Raw genomic sequence first — 13555 nt, forward strand, 5'->3', positions numbered from 1 at the left:
TCATATTAAAAAAATTACACTTAATTAAATAATAGAATTAGTATCGAGATATTAAAACAATCTATTCAGAATATATAAGTAAACAAAAATTATGATATATCCTATCTTAATGATAAAATTCAGTCCTGTTTATTTTTCCAATATTCATTGGAACAGGTTTAGAGTAAGGAATAATTGATCTTGAACAAAATTGGCGCCTAAGATCTAACATTAAGGTGCATGAAATTATTGATAAAAGGATATTGTCAAATTAAAAGGGTCTTAATGGATAAATAAGGAGTTCATAGAGAATTCCATAACAATGAATTATATGAGGCAGTTTATTTCATTATATTTGTTTTAATCTTTTAACAATGGAAACGATAAAAAAGGTTTGTACTTTTTGTTTCTTTGTAAAAGTATTTTTTTATTTGTTTGCAATTGGAAGAATATATTCAAGACCACACATAACTATTTCTGGTGTTCAACCAACAAAGGAGGAGGTTTATTCTAGTTTGTATGATATAACGTGTGAGAGTTTTAAACGAGAAATTCAAACTTCTGATTTTTTTGGTGGATATCCAACTTTAGGTTTAGAACAAGATAATGAAGACTTATGTCTCAAAATAGAGGAGAATAATAGGATAGAAGCAACAATGAGAGAATTAGGATTTGAAATAAGTTTAGAGGATCCTATTCTGTCCGCACAATTTCTTTGGACATTTGTACGAATAAAATATAAAATGTTTCTATTAGAGGTTGAATGTTTTAATATATGGAAAAAAGTACTGTTTAAACTCAAATTGATTAAATATTTAAACGATTTAAAATATGAGAATGAGTACAATTTGGCAATTCGTTCAAAACCGAGAATAAATGGTTCTAGACCTCATGTTGATCTTTTTCCTTTAATAGACGATTTTTTGTTGATGTTAACTTTAGCAACTATTCGTTATAAGAATGGAAAATTTGCGACAGATTTTACAGGAAAAAATAAACTTTTTAAATTTAAATTACTTAAGGAGAGAATGACACCATTAATACACTCAAATATTGAATATTATGTTCCTAAATTAGTAAAAATGTACCCACCTTCATTCAGGTATAAAAACTCATTAATTTCAACAGCATTGGTATATAGACTTATTTATTACTGCACCGGATATATAATTTCACCAAAAGAGGCATGGGAACTATGGGGTTTAGTAATGATAATGGGTGGAGGGGGTTTTATAGACAAGTACAATGATGTCTTTGAACAAGTTATACTGACTCAAAACATCGAGGACAATTTTCCAGAAGAGAGGAATTTTTTCACAGTTATAGAGAAGTTATCGTCCTTCCAAAATCCACAGTGGAATATTACATTTCCTCCAATTTATGAAAATAATGAAAGTATCTTAAAGAAGAATCCTTTATTTATGTTCTTTAATTTGAAAGGTTACTCTCTTCCTAACAAAAACATGAAGGACAATGAGGGTATTGCTGTTATTTACCATATTTTTCACTATTATTTAAACATCTTTATTTCAGTTAATACATCCAAGGATATATGGATGGTATTAAAGAGGTGGTTAAATATTTCTCGTGACATTAACATTTCAAACAAAGTAAGATTTGTACAATATAATGGTTATACATCTTACAGAGATATAATAATAGAAAATATAGATAACACAGAGCTTCCAGAATGGGCTTCTGGTACCGATTACATTGATTCCAACTCTGAAATAATGCTTACATATCTCGAAGAATTTGAATATGAGTTTCCTTACACAGTTACATGCCCAGATGGTGATCTTGTATTAAAAAACAATGGTCAAGGTGGCAATGGCAGGAATGGCGTTAACAGAAGCCAACAAGTAGATCACATTGCAATTAAGATAGCTAAAGAAATACATATGTTGCTACCTTTTATAAAATTTAGTGATATTTGTGACCTTGGCTCTTCCTTGTCATTAAAAGCACCTATTGGAATAAAATTGCTATCTAAATATATTCACAGATTGAACAATAATATTGATGAAAATATACAAGATAATCCCGAACTGATATTTAGTGATACAATTGTCGGCATAGACTACTGCAAAAAGGGTATTCTGAATTTGATAAACGAATCTAGGGAGAAAAAGAACGTTCATACAGAAGCTGGGTCAATAATTTCAAGAAATTTTCTGGAAATGGCATGTCAAAGGATACTGAAATCACCAGTTAAGTGCTCTTTGGAATTCCCATTTTACTTCCCTTTTGAAATTACCAATTTTTTTAATACATTTGCAGGCAATGTTGCTAATGTAATGAGTTCTAGTTTTATGGGCGAAACAAACTTTTATAATCAGGTAATTGGAACTATTTGGGATGGAAAAATTCAAAAAGTTGAAAAAGAAAGGGAATTTCCAACATTTTATAGATTATATAATCCTAAATTTAATCCAGAGAGTCTGTGCAAGTTCGTTGAAGGATTTATAAATCCTGCAATAATTGACTATTTTCAAGTAAAGACTCAAGAGCATATTAAGAAAAGAAAAATTTCCGAAAGAGAGAAACAAAAAATATCGAACAAAACGAAAGAAAAATATTTCAGAAAAACAAAAGATGATGCTGAATGTAAACTGTTCACAAGGGATTTATATTCATTAAAAAAAACAATAGATTCTCATAAAATTCCAAAAGGAGCACTATTGAGCGAATGGAAAAACTTTGTAATAGACGAAAGTACAATTTCATCATTTATTACAAGAATGTTTAAAAAATCTAGCGACTTTGAAAGCGTTTGTAGAAGAAGACTCGAACTCTTTTTGAGAGAAGGCAATTTGCAATTTCATCCGGTTATCGTTGACTATAACTTCTATCGTGAATTTCTAATCTACAGAAAGGAAAGATCAAAGCTTTTCTTTAAAAAAGTTGTTAGAGATGATAAACCTGATCCAAACATAAAAGAACTAGCTAACTTCATTATTTTTAAGCAAGATTCCCCAGAATTCATTCCTGAAGTATTTGTTCAAACTCTAGCCGATAATGAAATTTTTACAAGGTCTGATCTACAGTTTAAAAATATGATAAGTTGGTATATCAGTGACTCATGTCAAAAAGCATACAGATTAATTTCAAAGAATGAAGTAGCTCACGTCAAAAGGAATTGTTTCGATAAATTTTCCTATTGTTTTAACTTTATAGAAAATTCTGCAAAATCTGAAGAAAATGGCAATATTGATCAAAGAAGTCTAACAGAGTATAAAGAAAATGAAGCGAGAGCCGTAGAAGAGGCACTTGAATTCGGATTGGCAACAATACTAGGAAACTATAATATTGATTTGAGACTATTAAAAATGAAACATATATTGGTTGATGGCAAGCCTCAAGTTCCCAATGTTACTCCTTATACTGATATTTTGGACAAGAAGTTTATTATTGCAAATGCTGCATTTATACGCATCCATTTTATCAGTAATATGTTATTTATTAGTAATGAAAATGCATTGGCTGCTGCAAGAATAGCTGCTAAATTACTGAAGAGTTACTATCTTAACGGAGAAGTTTTGGTTGATAAGAAATTTGTAGATATTTCATCAGGTGTGACTGAATATCATAACAAAAACAATGCCGAGTTGTATGAGGAAATTACTTCAACAAAAACAAGTAGAAATTTTTATAGGGAATTATGCAAAGATACATCTATTAGAAATAACGCATATGGTATTATTGATACACTAATAAAACACAGGAATATAATTGAATCTTATCATCATATCGTCGACTGGAAAACTAATTATTTGCAACCAAATATTGCTTGTGAAATCGCAAGGCTCATATTAGAAAAAAGGAAGGTATTTAAGCCATTTGGAATGTTGGATGATGTTACAAAATGCATGGATTATATTGCAAATAAAATGTACTTTATTCCACATATTCCGGTACCTGCTTGCACTTCAGAAAATGTATTATTGGAATGTGAAGACGGTGATAATCGTTATAACTTTTTTTCTACAACAATATTCAGTAATCTACTTGTAGACGACACATTGTATAAAGACCTATTTAATGAAACATGCAAGCTTTCAAGAATAATGCAATTGTATCACGTATTACCAAATTTCTCAAATAATTGTTTTAATTTATTGGATAAAACATTTAAAGTAAATAATTTCTTTTTAAGAGAATACAAATTTTCACCTGAAGAGAAAAGGTCAGTTTTTAAAAAAATATGTAGTGAATTGGACATTTCACATTCTTGCAGAAATATACCACATCCTAAACTCAGGAGTGATGCTGAAAAGATTGGAGATACCATTGTTTTTCAGATAATGAATGAAATGTCCGAATATAACATATATTTTGGAAAAAATGTGAATTGTGAGATAGCTGAAGAGATTGCCAGATCTGATATCCAAAATTGTTTCACGCGAGTGCAGGAACTATTGAAAACATATATTTATTTTGAATTTCCTTCAGACTTTGAAAAAACTATTTGTTTGAAAATAAACCTTTGGCCAAGAAAGTGCGAAAGTGAAGCTTTTGAAAATCATTCGATATTTTCAATATATATATATGATAATATTTTGGTCCCACTGCAGAGCAAGGATTACGAAAATAAACTTAAAACAAATAAAATATACTTTACAGATATATGTGAATTGCTCGAAAGGAATAACTATAGAAATAGTGGACATGAGACAGATTCAGAGGTAAAAATAGACCCAACAGAATTTTGTAATGACCTTTTTGAACATTCAGGTCTTTACGTGAATTTAGTGGATAGCTTAGCGGATGAGATGAAAAAGTGCGTTTATATAGTAAAAACAGATTTACTGAAGATTGCAAATGACCAGTTAAATCTGGAATTTTTTGACCAGAATAATGATCAACTCTTCTATTCAACTGTTTTTCTACCGTCTTATATGATTCATTCACTTACTGATTCTCTAATTAACAACTACAGATTGCCTCCAAGGATAACTATAATGTCAATTTCAATTCTTAAAGCAATTAACAAGATAAATTCAATCAAGGAAAATATAACATATACCTCTTCAACATTTGCAGTAATTTTTTCTTCATTGAAAATTGTATTTTCCTATGAAACTATGACTATGGACGAGTTAATTGAATATTGTGTCAAAATTACCTCAGATTTAATTTCACCAACTCCTAACCACGATGACCATATAAAAATTTGCAGACAAGCAGTGAATATTTATCAAAACAAAAAACTAAACCAAGACATTTACTTACTATATTCAATAAACGAAAAAGTTTCTTCTTATTATACAACTCCATTTACATCTCGTAGTATTGAGTTGTTGTCAAAAGACTATGTTTTAAAGATTTTAAGGGGAAAACCGTCACAAGATATTCAAAAAGTATATGAAAAGGTTTTGGAAAGCTATATTGATTACATGCTTACAACAGGGTTTTCTGGTTCAAGAAATGAAAAAACAAGTAATGGGAACGAAATAACAATTTGTACATATAAAAAAATAACTGTTTTTGATACTTATAAAGGAAGAAAAACTAAGAAAAAGGAGATTGAAAATAACCTGGAAAAATTTTTCCTGGGAGATACATACGATATTGAGATGAATAATAATTCAAAAAGTAAACTTTTTAAAGCGATTCAGATGTTTAATTTTCTTTTGGAACTAAAGAGAATCGGAGCAGTTCAGATTCACAGTTTGAATATACCATCAAAAATGATAAATGAACTGAAGGTCAATTCATTGTTAAGTTATTTGCCACCGGATCTAGCTAATTGGGTAATCACATTTGAAAATTTGGGATTTATGAAAAATTTGTTTGTAGTCCCATTTGACTATGAGGGTGATTTTGGACCTCTTGGAAAATTTGACCAAGAAAACGAAAAATTGAGAAGTGTTATGCAAAGTGAGGGAGTGTTATTAAGCGAAATTAGGCATTCAAGTATAAATATGCAAGCAATTAAGGATATAAAAAAAACAAAATTTTCATCTTTTATATTACCCTCGACAGCGTACTTTTTAATGGTAAATATAGATGAAGTTATTAATTATGGACTTGAATTATCTATGAATACTTATTTATTCAGGAATTCGATAAAAAAGTTGCTTATTAATGAAGAACTTTTAGAGGGAGTTTACCCTAAATATAAAATAGGTTCTATCAAGTTTTCCAAAAAGGAATTTACTGCAGTTGAAGCGATAGAATATTTTATAAATGAGAAGTTATCAACATTAAAATTAAAAGTGGATTTTCACTGGAACGATTTAGATATTCCTGGAGATTTCCACAAAGATAGTTTATATAACTTTGATGGGAAGTTGGATTCGAATGTAATGAAAACGGCAAGAAGGAGGATTTTTTGTGATTTAATGACAAAGCAATTACTAAGAAGTGCGGAAACGGGAGATAATCCATTTTTTGAATGCAGAATATTCCAAGTTAAAAATAATGCTTATGAGGAATTAAGGGTTCACACCGAGGGAAAAACATTTAAAATATGTACGTTTACCGGAAAAGCAACAAAAGCAAGAAAGATGGGCGAAAATGAATCAAATAAATTAACAAAAGAATATCTAAGTTTCTTACTAAAAAAAGAATCCAAAAATATTGATTTATCAAGTTATACAACCAAATTATCACCTGAAATAATTATACGTTCAATTGGAAGAATATATGGTCATTGTTTATTATTTGAAGAACCAATGAATCTAAATTTTCATTATTTTATGTTTAAACATCTGACAGATGGTGATGTTTATTTTGAAGCTGACATTAAACGTGTTTTTGAACCAAGAATATCAAAATTCCAAAAAATAATCACTACTTCCTACAAAGATTTGGACATTAAAAAATATCCAACACCAAGGTTAAGCTTTGAAAATTCAAAAAAACGTGTTGTAGGTGATGAACCTATTTATTATTATGTAGATAGTGATGAATACAGTGAAAAATTACAAAGTATGAGTGCAAAAAAACAATCTAAAGAATTATTGAAAGTAAGGAATTTCAATAACTTGAGGTTCTTAAAGAGAAACATAACAAAATTTATATTAAACGACAAATTCGAACTAGAGTTAAATAGTTTCATTGCAGGTGTATCTGACATTATACCAACGAGATTCCTTAGGGGATTTAAAGAACCAAACTTAGCCTATTACGTTCAGGGACATATTAACAAAAACATAAGAAGTGATACACTATTTAAAAAAATGACATCTGAGTATTTTTTTGTTGAAGACAATGAATTACTGCTACCTCACAAATCAAAAATTTTCAACTACTTCATTACAGCAATAAATTCGTTGTCTCTAATTGACATTGGATATTTTTTCTCTATTTTTGTAAACAGGTTCACAATACTATTACCTACAGCTTATATAGGTAGGATCAAAGTTGTAGAAGCACCTATGGATAACGAAGCAAACCTTACAAACAGGATTATTATTAATCCTTTACAATTGACAGTATATGTTCCATTTTACAGTTCTTATAGTGAATATGAGAAAAATGTTATCAGATTGGTTGAAAATCAGAAAAAAATATTAAATCCTATAATAAAATGATCAACACAAACTTGTCAAACTTACGTTCTCATATGATTCTTGCAATTAATTAGACATTTATCTATAATTCAAAAATATTAGTAGAATATTCATGTTAAATATAATAATATACACTAGTTAAATAATTATTTATACGTATTTATTTACAGATTTAAAAATGTGGGGGTAAGTTATTTGAATATTAGCGCTCGAGTGTCGGTTTATGCAGAATAATACCTACTACTAGATTTCTTTTCCGTTTTCATTCATTTTATTTCATTTTTTCGTCTCTAAACTTCTGTAAATTATTTTTATTAATTCTAGTTTCTATTTTAAACTTATTGTATAAGATGGTTAAGGACTCGAGATTATATGATATTATTGGAGTTAACCCTGAAGCAACGGTTTCTGAAATTAAGCGAGGGTATAGAATTAGAGCACTTTCGTTACATCCCGACAAGAACAATAATGATGATTTAAGCAAGGAGAGGTTTCAGGAACTGCAAAGAGCCTACGAAATTTTGAGAAATGAGGAGTCGAGAAAAATTTATGATGAGACAGGAATTATAGAGGGAGAGGTAAATATCAACTTTGATAATATTGTAGAATTTTTTAATTCATTTTCGAAAAAGATTACAATAGAGGATATTGAATCTTACAGGAGGTATTACCGTGGATCTGAAGAAGAATGGGAAGACATCACCAATTTCTATCTTCGCTTCGACGGCTCTTGTGAAAACCTCCTGGAATACATACCATTTTCTGAGCCTACTGACATAGCTTATTATCTAAGTTTGATTGAGAGGGCAGTAATGGATGGTACACTTCCTTTTAAAACTCAATTTCAACCTTCAAAGAAAAAATTGGAGGATAAAGCAAGGAAATATATAAATTCCAGGAGACAAAATGCTGGAGAGGAAGATCATACAAGCAAACTCATTCGCGAACTTAGAGAGAGATCGATGAAAAGAATTGGAATAATTAGCGAAATTATTGCAAAACATGAAGGCGGATATCCAAAAGATATGGATGAGGAGGTTTACGAGACTCTTTACGATGAAATGGTTAAAGATTCGGCGAGTGTTACGCGCTAAATTTTTTATTTTCGGGTCTTCGTAAAGGCTTTTCATTTAAATGAAATTATATAGCATTTAAATTTTCTCAATTATTCATAGAAAATAGTTGTAATGGTGCTGTATTTGGTTGGACTAGGTTTAAGTAATGAGAAAGACTTGACTTTGAGAGGTCTAGAATTGATTGAGAAGGCAGATAAATTATATTTGGAATCATATACTTCAATTTTATCTCCTGGTGCAAATATAATAAAAATTTTAAAAGGAAAGGAGTTAATAGAAGCAGATCGTAAAACTATTGAGGAGGATTGTGATTCTATTATTTCTGAGGCAAAAGAAAAAAATGTTGTACTACTTGTTGTAGGAGATCCATTTTGTGCCACTACACATTCAGATTTGGTGTTAAGATCCTATGAAAAAGGCGTTGATATTGAAGTTGTACACAACGCAAGCATTATATCCGCTATTGGATGCACAGGTTTACAAGTATACCGTTTTGGTGAAACGGTTTCGATTCCCTTTTTTGAAGATAATTGGAAGCCCACGAGCTTTTATGACAAGATCAAATCAAATTTAGAGAGAGGTCTACATACATTGTGCCTCCTAGATATAAAAGTTAAGGAACAGACAATAGAGAACATGATGAAAAACAAACCTATTTTTGAACCACCAAGATTCATGACTGTTAACCAGGCTATTTCACAGATATTGTCTGTAGGAGAAAAGGACAAATCCAGTTTACTGTCTCAGGATTCTCTTGGATTTGGAGTAGCTAGGATAGGTTCGGAAGATCAGATGGTTGTTTCAGGAACTTTAAAAGAACTTATTCACATTGAGTTTGGGGGGCCTCTTCATTCACTAGTTGTATGTCATCCTGACTTGCATCTAATCGAGAAACGATTTTTTGAAATAAATAGAAGAGCTTTATAGATAGTTTTTTCTTCTAGAGACATAAAATTTAATATTTGAGTCCATAAAATTATTCTAAATTGATTTAAAAAGGTGTAATTGCAAATGTTTTTATTAGCTTAAAGGAGGACGGTAGAAATGTCTGTTCCATTACCAATATACACTCGTATCCCGCTTTTTCGAAAATTCTGTAAAAACTATCTTCAGTCCTTATGATACTGCAGTCACTTTCGTCTATTTCATCTTCTTGATTCGTATTATCTTTTATACATATAACTCTTTTATTCGAGTTGTTTCTTGAATTATTGGAGAGAAATGAATTCTTAATCCTTACCAACAGATCTATAAATTCTTCATCGGATAGATATTGTGTTGCCCATTGAATCCAAATAAAGTCGTATCTACCATAAGATGGGGTAAAATCTTGTAAATTTGAGTGGATGACTTCCAAACAACCAGGATTACTTTTTTTAGCAACATTTAAATGCTTCAAAACAGGTTCATTCAAATCCATCCTTCTACAATGTTCCATTAGAACGGGAGTTACACGTCCAATTCCACATCCTGCATCAATACCATAATCAAATAAATCATTTTCATTCATAAAGATCTGTTTTTTCAGGGTTCTAATAAAAAATTTTGTATTATCAATATCGATTTCATGAATATGTATAAAACCATCAAGCATACCTTCATTTGTTGATGGTTTGCTATCCCAAAATTTTTCAGAATCTCTTGTCATTTTAATACATTTTCGGACCTAGAGAACTCCTTTGTTACCTGTATCAAAAATACTCGGACCCTTTTTTCCTCCTGAATATGCCGCCCAGTCCGTTTTGATTACTCCAATAATAAAATTAGACTTGCGTTCTTTGACAATTTTGAAATATTTAATAATTCCTATTATAAATAATAGTCAGAAATAATTTGAGTAAAATTAATTTAATGATATATCTATAGCAAACATACCTTTGTTGTCATGCCTTTACTGAATTTTATATTTATATCTTCATTTCCTTTATCTTTTAATATTTTAAGTATTATTCTATGTTCATTATAATTTGATAAGATAAATAAAATCGAGAAAAACAAAAGTGTGAATATAGATATAATGAAAATACATGTCTTGTCCTTGACTTTTCTCTTTAGATAAGATTTATATTCTTTAAAACTTTGAAATAATGTGGGTTGTGCATGAATATTCTTTAAAATTCCATTAATGCAATTTTTAAAATTAACAATAGCAGTGTTCCTGCAATAATATTCAAAAATAAGATTTTTGAGAAGAACTTCACTACTATTTTTGTGAATAGGATCAATTATTGTTATAAAAGTAGTGTTGCAAACAACTTCAGCTCTTGGTTTAACAGTATATAGCCTTCTGTTTGACTTGTCAACTAGTTTTACTGGAAAATTGCACTTGTATCTCCCTTTGGTGCTCAAAAACATATCTTCAATAATGTTCACAACATTTCCATTACTACAATTAATATTAGAAATATTATATTTGCTGTCTCGCTCAATACTCAGCAAAATTGAACTAGTTTAGTTATTTAATATGTAATTAAATATACCATATTCTTACCGCTGTTCTAAATTGTTCAGTTCAAGAGATAGAATAAAGTTTGAAAAGATACAAAAAAACAAAACAGAAAATAGTCTCATATTAATGAACCTTTTTTTATTTAAAAAATAATTTTTTTTATTAATTAATGACATTTAAAAATAAATGCATGAATTTATCCCAACATTTTTTTTTAAATTACATGTATGTCTAGTTAATTTTTATGGTGTTAAATTTACAATGAACCGCAGATTTAGTTAAAAAAAAAGTCAATAAGCGACATATGGCTTGTTTGAGGAAAATGATTTCTTTAAAAACAATAAACCGCCAATATGGAGATTTAAGTTGCTGGAGTATTCTATTCTAATTTTTATATCATTCTAATGTCCGATAATCAGGAATATTTGTCTCTGTTTCATAAAATTTGTTTGAATTTATTCCATCTTAAAAAAGCTCTGTTATGGAAATAATGGAAAATGAATATGATTATCCAGAGGACTGGAAAGCCTTCTCAAAAAAAATAGAGAATGAAACTACAAATCCAAAAAATGGTGTGTACTGTGTTTTACTAATTGGACCAAAGAACAGTGGAAAAACCACATTTTTGATGGAAAATATAAGATTGGTCGCAAATAGCAATCCAAGTTCACATATATATGTTTTGGACTGCGACTTAGGTCAGCCCTTGATTTCACCACCAAATTGTGTAAAGTTAGTTAGGTGGAATCGGGCAAAATTTAGAATAAGCGAAAGGAATATAAATGCTCTACCAGACTTAATGTTTTATGTTGGTGGTAATAGTCCAATAAACTATCCGCTAAGATACATAAAGATTGTAAGAGAGTGTATATATCATGTACAAGATTTGAAAGGGAAAAATAACATTTCACTTTTTTTGAATCTTCCCGGTTGGATTACTGGAGTAGGATCTGAGATTCTATCAATAATAACGTCACTTTGTATTGAAGTATCAGATAGAGTTGTTGTGGGATTTACAAAACAAGTCGAAGACAATAAATTGATTGATGATATAAGTCTTAATATGAATAAGTTATTTAATGTATTTCAAATGAAGGACCGTTTTGATACTGACTTTTCCATCCGTGGTTTTGAAAAAACAGATGTGTTCATAACACAACTGAGTGACTTGTTTATTAATCAAGAAGGTAATAATGAGGTATCAAACAACTCAAATACACTGATTTACTTTGACAGTTATATCTGCTATTTCTCAACAGAATTACAGAGATCAAGTAGAGTAATTCACTATCCTTTCAATTCAATTTGCATAGTGCCATCATTAAACACTACAATGAATTCTTATCAACTCCAGTATCATATTGAATATAGACTAACGAATTCAGTTGTTGGTCTATGTATTTTCAGAGATAAAGATAATAGATATATACCTGATTTTTCAGAAACAGGAGAACTTAATGTCCTTGAAACCGATATGTTTTTTCCATGTATAGGATTTGGTGTTGTACATCACATTAATTACAAGTCAAAAAGAATAGTAATTATTGCTCCTGATCATATTCCATCTAGTAATCTATTAGAAATTAATGTCATTCAACTAACAGAAATAATGCTTCCATATAATTACTCTTTTTATTCGTCGAATCCATATATTTGCAGAAAAGATACTATTATCCAAGGAAGCTATTCAGGTGGTAAAGTCCCATGTAGCAGAAAAAATGTTAAAAGAAAGATACATAATATTTAAGATATTCATAATTCTGTGAATTGTTTCTTTTTTATTTATTAGTTATTCTATGGACCAAATGTACAAAATTCACCATTGTTTTGCAGTCAAAATCATTAACATTATCTGAACTGCAAAAGAATATTGCACAAATATTCTTGTATGGAATTGCTATTAGTTCATTCCTTGTTTTGTAATCTTTTAGGAAAAAAACATGCTTTTCCGAAACCATCGGGTTGGAATTCAGATAAAAGTTTCTGCCCCACAAAGACAAACAAGCACCTTCTGGGTTATTGATATTATCAAATAATTCTTCTATTTCCTCAAATACATAATCTTCAATTGGTGGGTGCAGTGACGTCTTTATTTCCCACTGTTTTGCCTCAACATTCTTCCTTCCAATTATAACTCCACGATTGTCTTTGCACCAGAAGGAGATTACGGATGTGCAAAATTTGTCCCAGCTGTTTGTGTCAATATCATTTGGTATTTCAATATCGATTGCTCTTCTTCTAACCATGTTATTGCAACTCTGGACTTTTCTTTTATCACTTGATTTTATCACCCTATTCATCAATAGTGAAATTTTGTTGAGATTGTCACACTTTCTGGAATAAAAAGATCAGGTTTAAATGTAAACTTACCTCTTTGGACTTGACTTTTCATTTCGAATATTATTTTTTGTCTCTACCATTTTTTTTTTCTCGTATGCACGCCCTTTTTTCCATCCTGCGAAATCTGCTTCTTAAAAGACATGAATTCCGCGCAATTATACGGAATGGCCCTTTTTTTTTGACCCCCGAACAAA

At 29.9% G+C, this 13555-nt stretch overlaps 7 protein-coding genes across 7 annotated transcripts; 4 read left to right on the forward strand and 3 right to left on the reverse strand.

Moving 5' to 3' along the window:
* Window positions 1–353: 353 nt before the first annotated feature.
* FG386_000395 (uncharacterized protein) lies at window positions 354–7517 on the forward strand (the record flags this gene model as incomplete). Its single annotated transcript, XM_067339745.1, has 1 exon — window positions 354–7517. One exon carries the CDS (start codon window positions 354–356, stop codon window positions 7515–7517), a length of 7164 nt encoding a protein of 2387 aa, XP_067196441.1.
* A 329-nt stretch (window positions 7518–7846) lies between these two features.
* On the forward strand, window positions 7847–8590 carry FG386_000396 (uncharacterized protein; the record flags this gene model as incomplete). The annotated part of the gene is made up of 1 exon (XM_067339746.1): window positions 7847–8590. One exon carries the CDS (start codon window positions 7847–7849, stop codon window positions 8588–8590), a length of 744 nt encoding a protein of 247 aa, XP_067196442.1.
* Window positions 8591–8683: 93 nt separating this feature from the next.
* Window positions 8684–9499, forward strand: FG386_000398 (tetrapyrrole methylase; the record flags this gene model as incomplete). Its single annotated transcript, XM_067339748.1, has 1 exon — window positions 8684–9499. The coding sequence occupies one exon, from the start codon at window positions 8684–8686 to the stop codon at window positions 9497–9499; it is 816 nt and encodes a 271-aa protein (XP_067196444.1).
* A 64-nt stretch (window positions 9500–9563) lies between these two features.
* Window positions 9564–10220, reverse strand: FG386_000399 (uncharacterized protein; the record flags this gene model as incomplete). The annotated part of the gene is made up of 1 exon (XM_067339749.1): window positions 9564–10220. One exon carries the CDS (start codon window positions 10218–10220, stop codon window positions 9564–9566), a length of 657 nt encoding a protein of 218 aa, XP_067196445.1.
* Window positions 10221–10432: 212 nt separating this feature from the next.
* FG386_000400 (uncharacterized protein) lies at window positions 10433–10927 on the reverse strand (the record flags this gene model as incomplete). Its single annotated transcript, XM_067339750.1, has 1 exon — window positions 10433–10927. One exon carries the CDS (start codon window positions 10925–10927, stop codon window positions 10433–10435), a length of 495 nt encoding a protein of 164 aa, XP_067196446.1.
* A 584-nt stretch (window positions 10928–11511) lies between these two features.
* FG386_000401 (uncharacterized protein) lies at window positions 11512–12768 on the forward strand (the record flags this gene model as incomplete). The annotated part of the gene is made up of 1 exon (XM_067339751.1): window positions 11512–12768. One exon carries the CDS (start codon window positions 11512–11514, stop codon window positions 12766–12768), a length of 1257 nt encoding a protein of 418 aa, XP_067196447.1.
* A 31-nt stretch (window positions 12769–12799) lies between these two features.
* Window positions 12800–13321, reverse strand: FG386_000402 (uncharacterized protein; the record flags this gene model as incomplete). Its single annotated transcript, XM_067339752.1, has 1 exon — window positions 12800–13321. One exon carries the CDS (start codon window positions 13319–13321, stop codon window positions 12800–12802), a length of 522 nt encoding a protein of 173 aa, XP_067196448.1.
* Between the last annotated feature and the right edge of the window lie 234 nt (window positions 13322–13555).

Source organism: Cryptosporidium ryanae (genome assembly GCF_009792415.1).
Source record: "Cryptosporidium ryanae isolate 45019 chromosome Unknown contig_13, whole genome shotgun sequence".
Lineage (NCBI taxonomy): Eukaryota > Apicomplexa > Conoidasida > Eucoccidiorida > Cryptosporidiidae > Cryptosporidium > Cryptosporidium ryanae.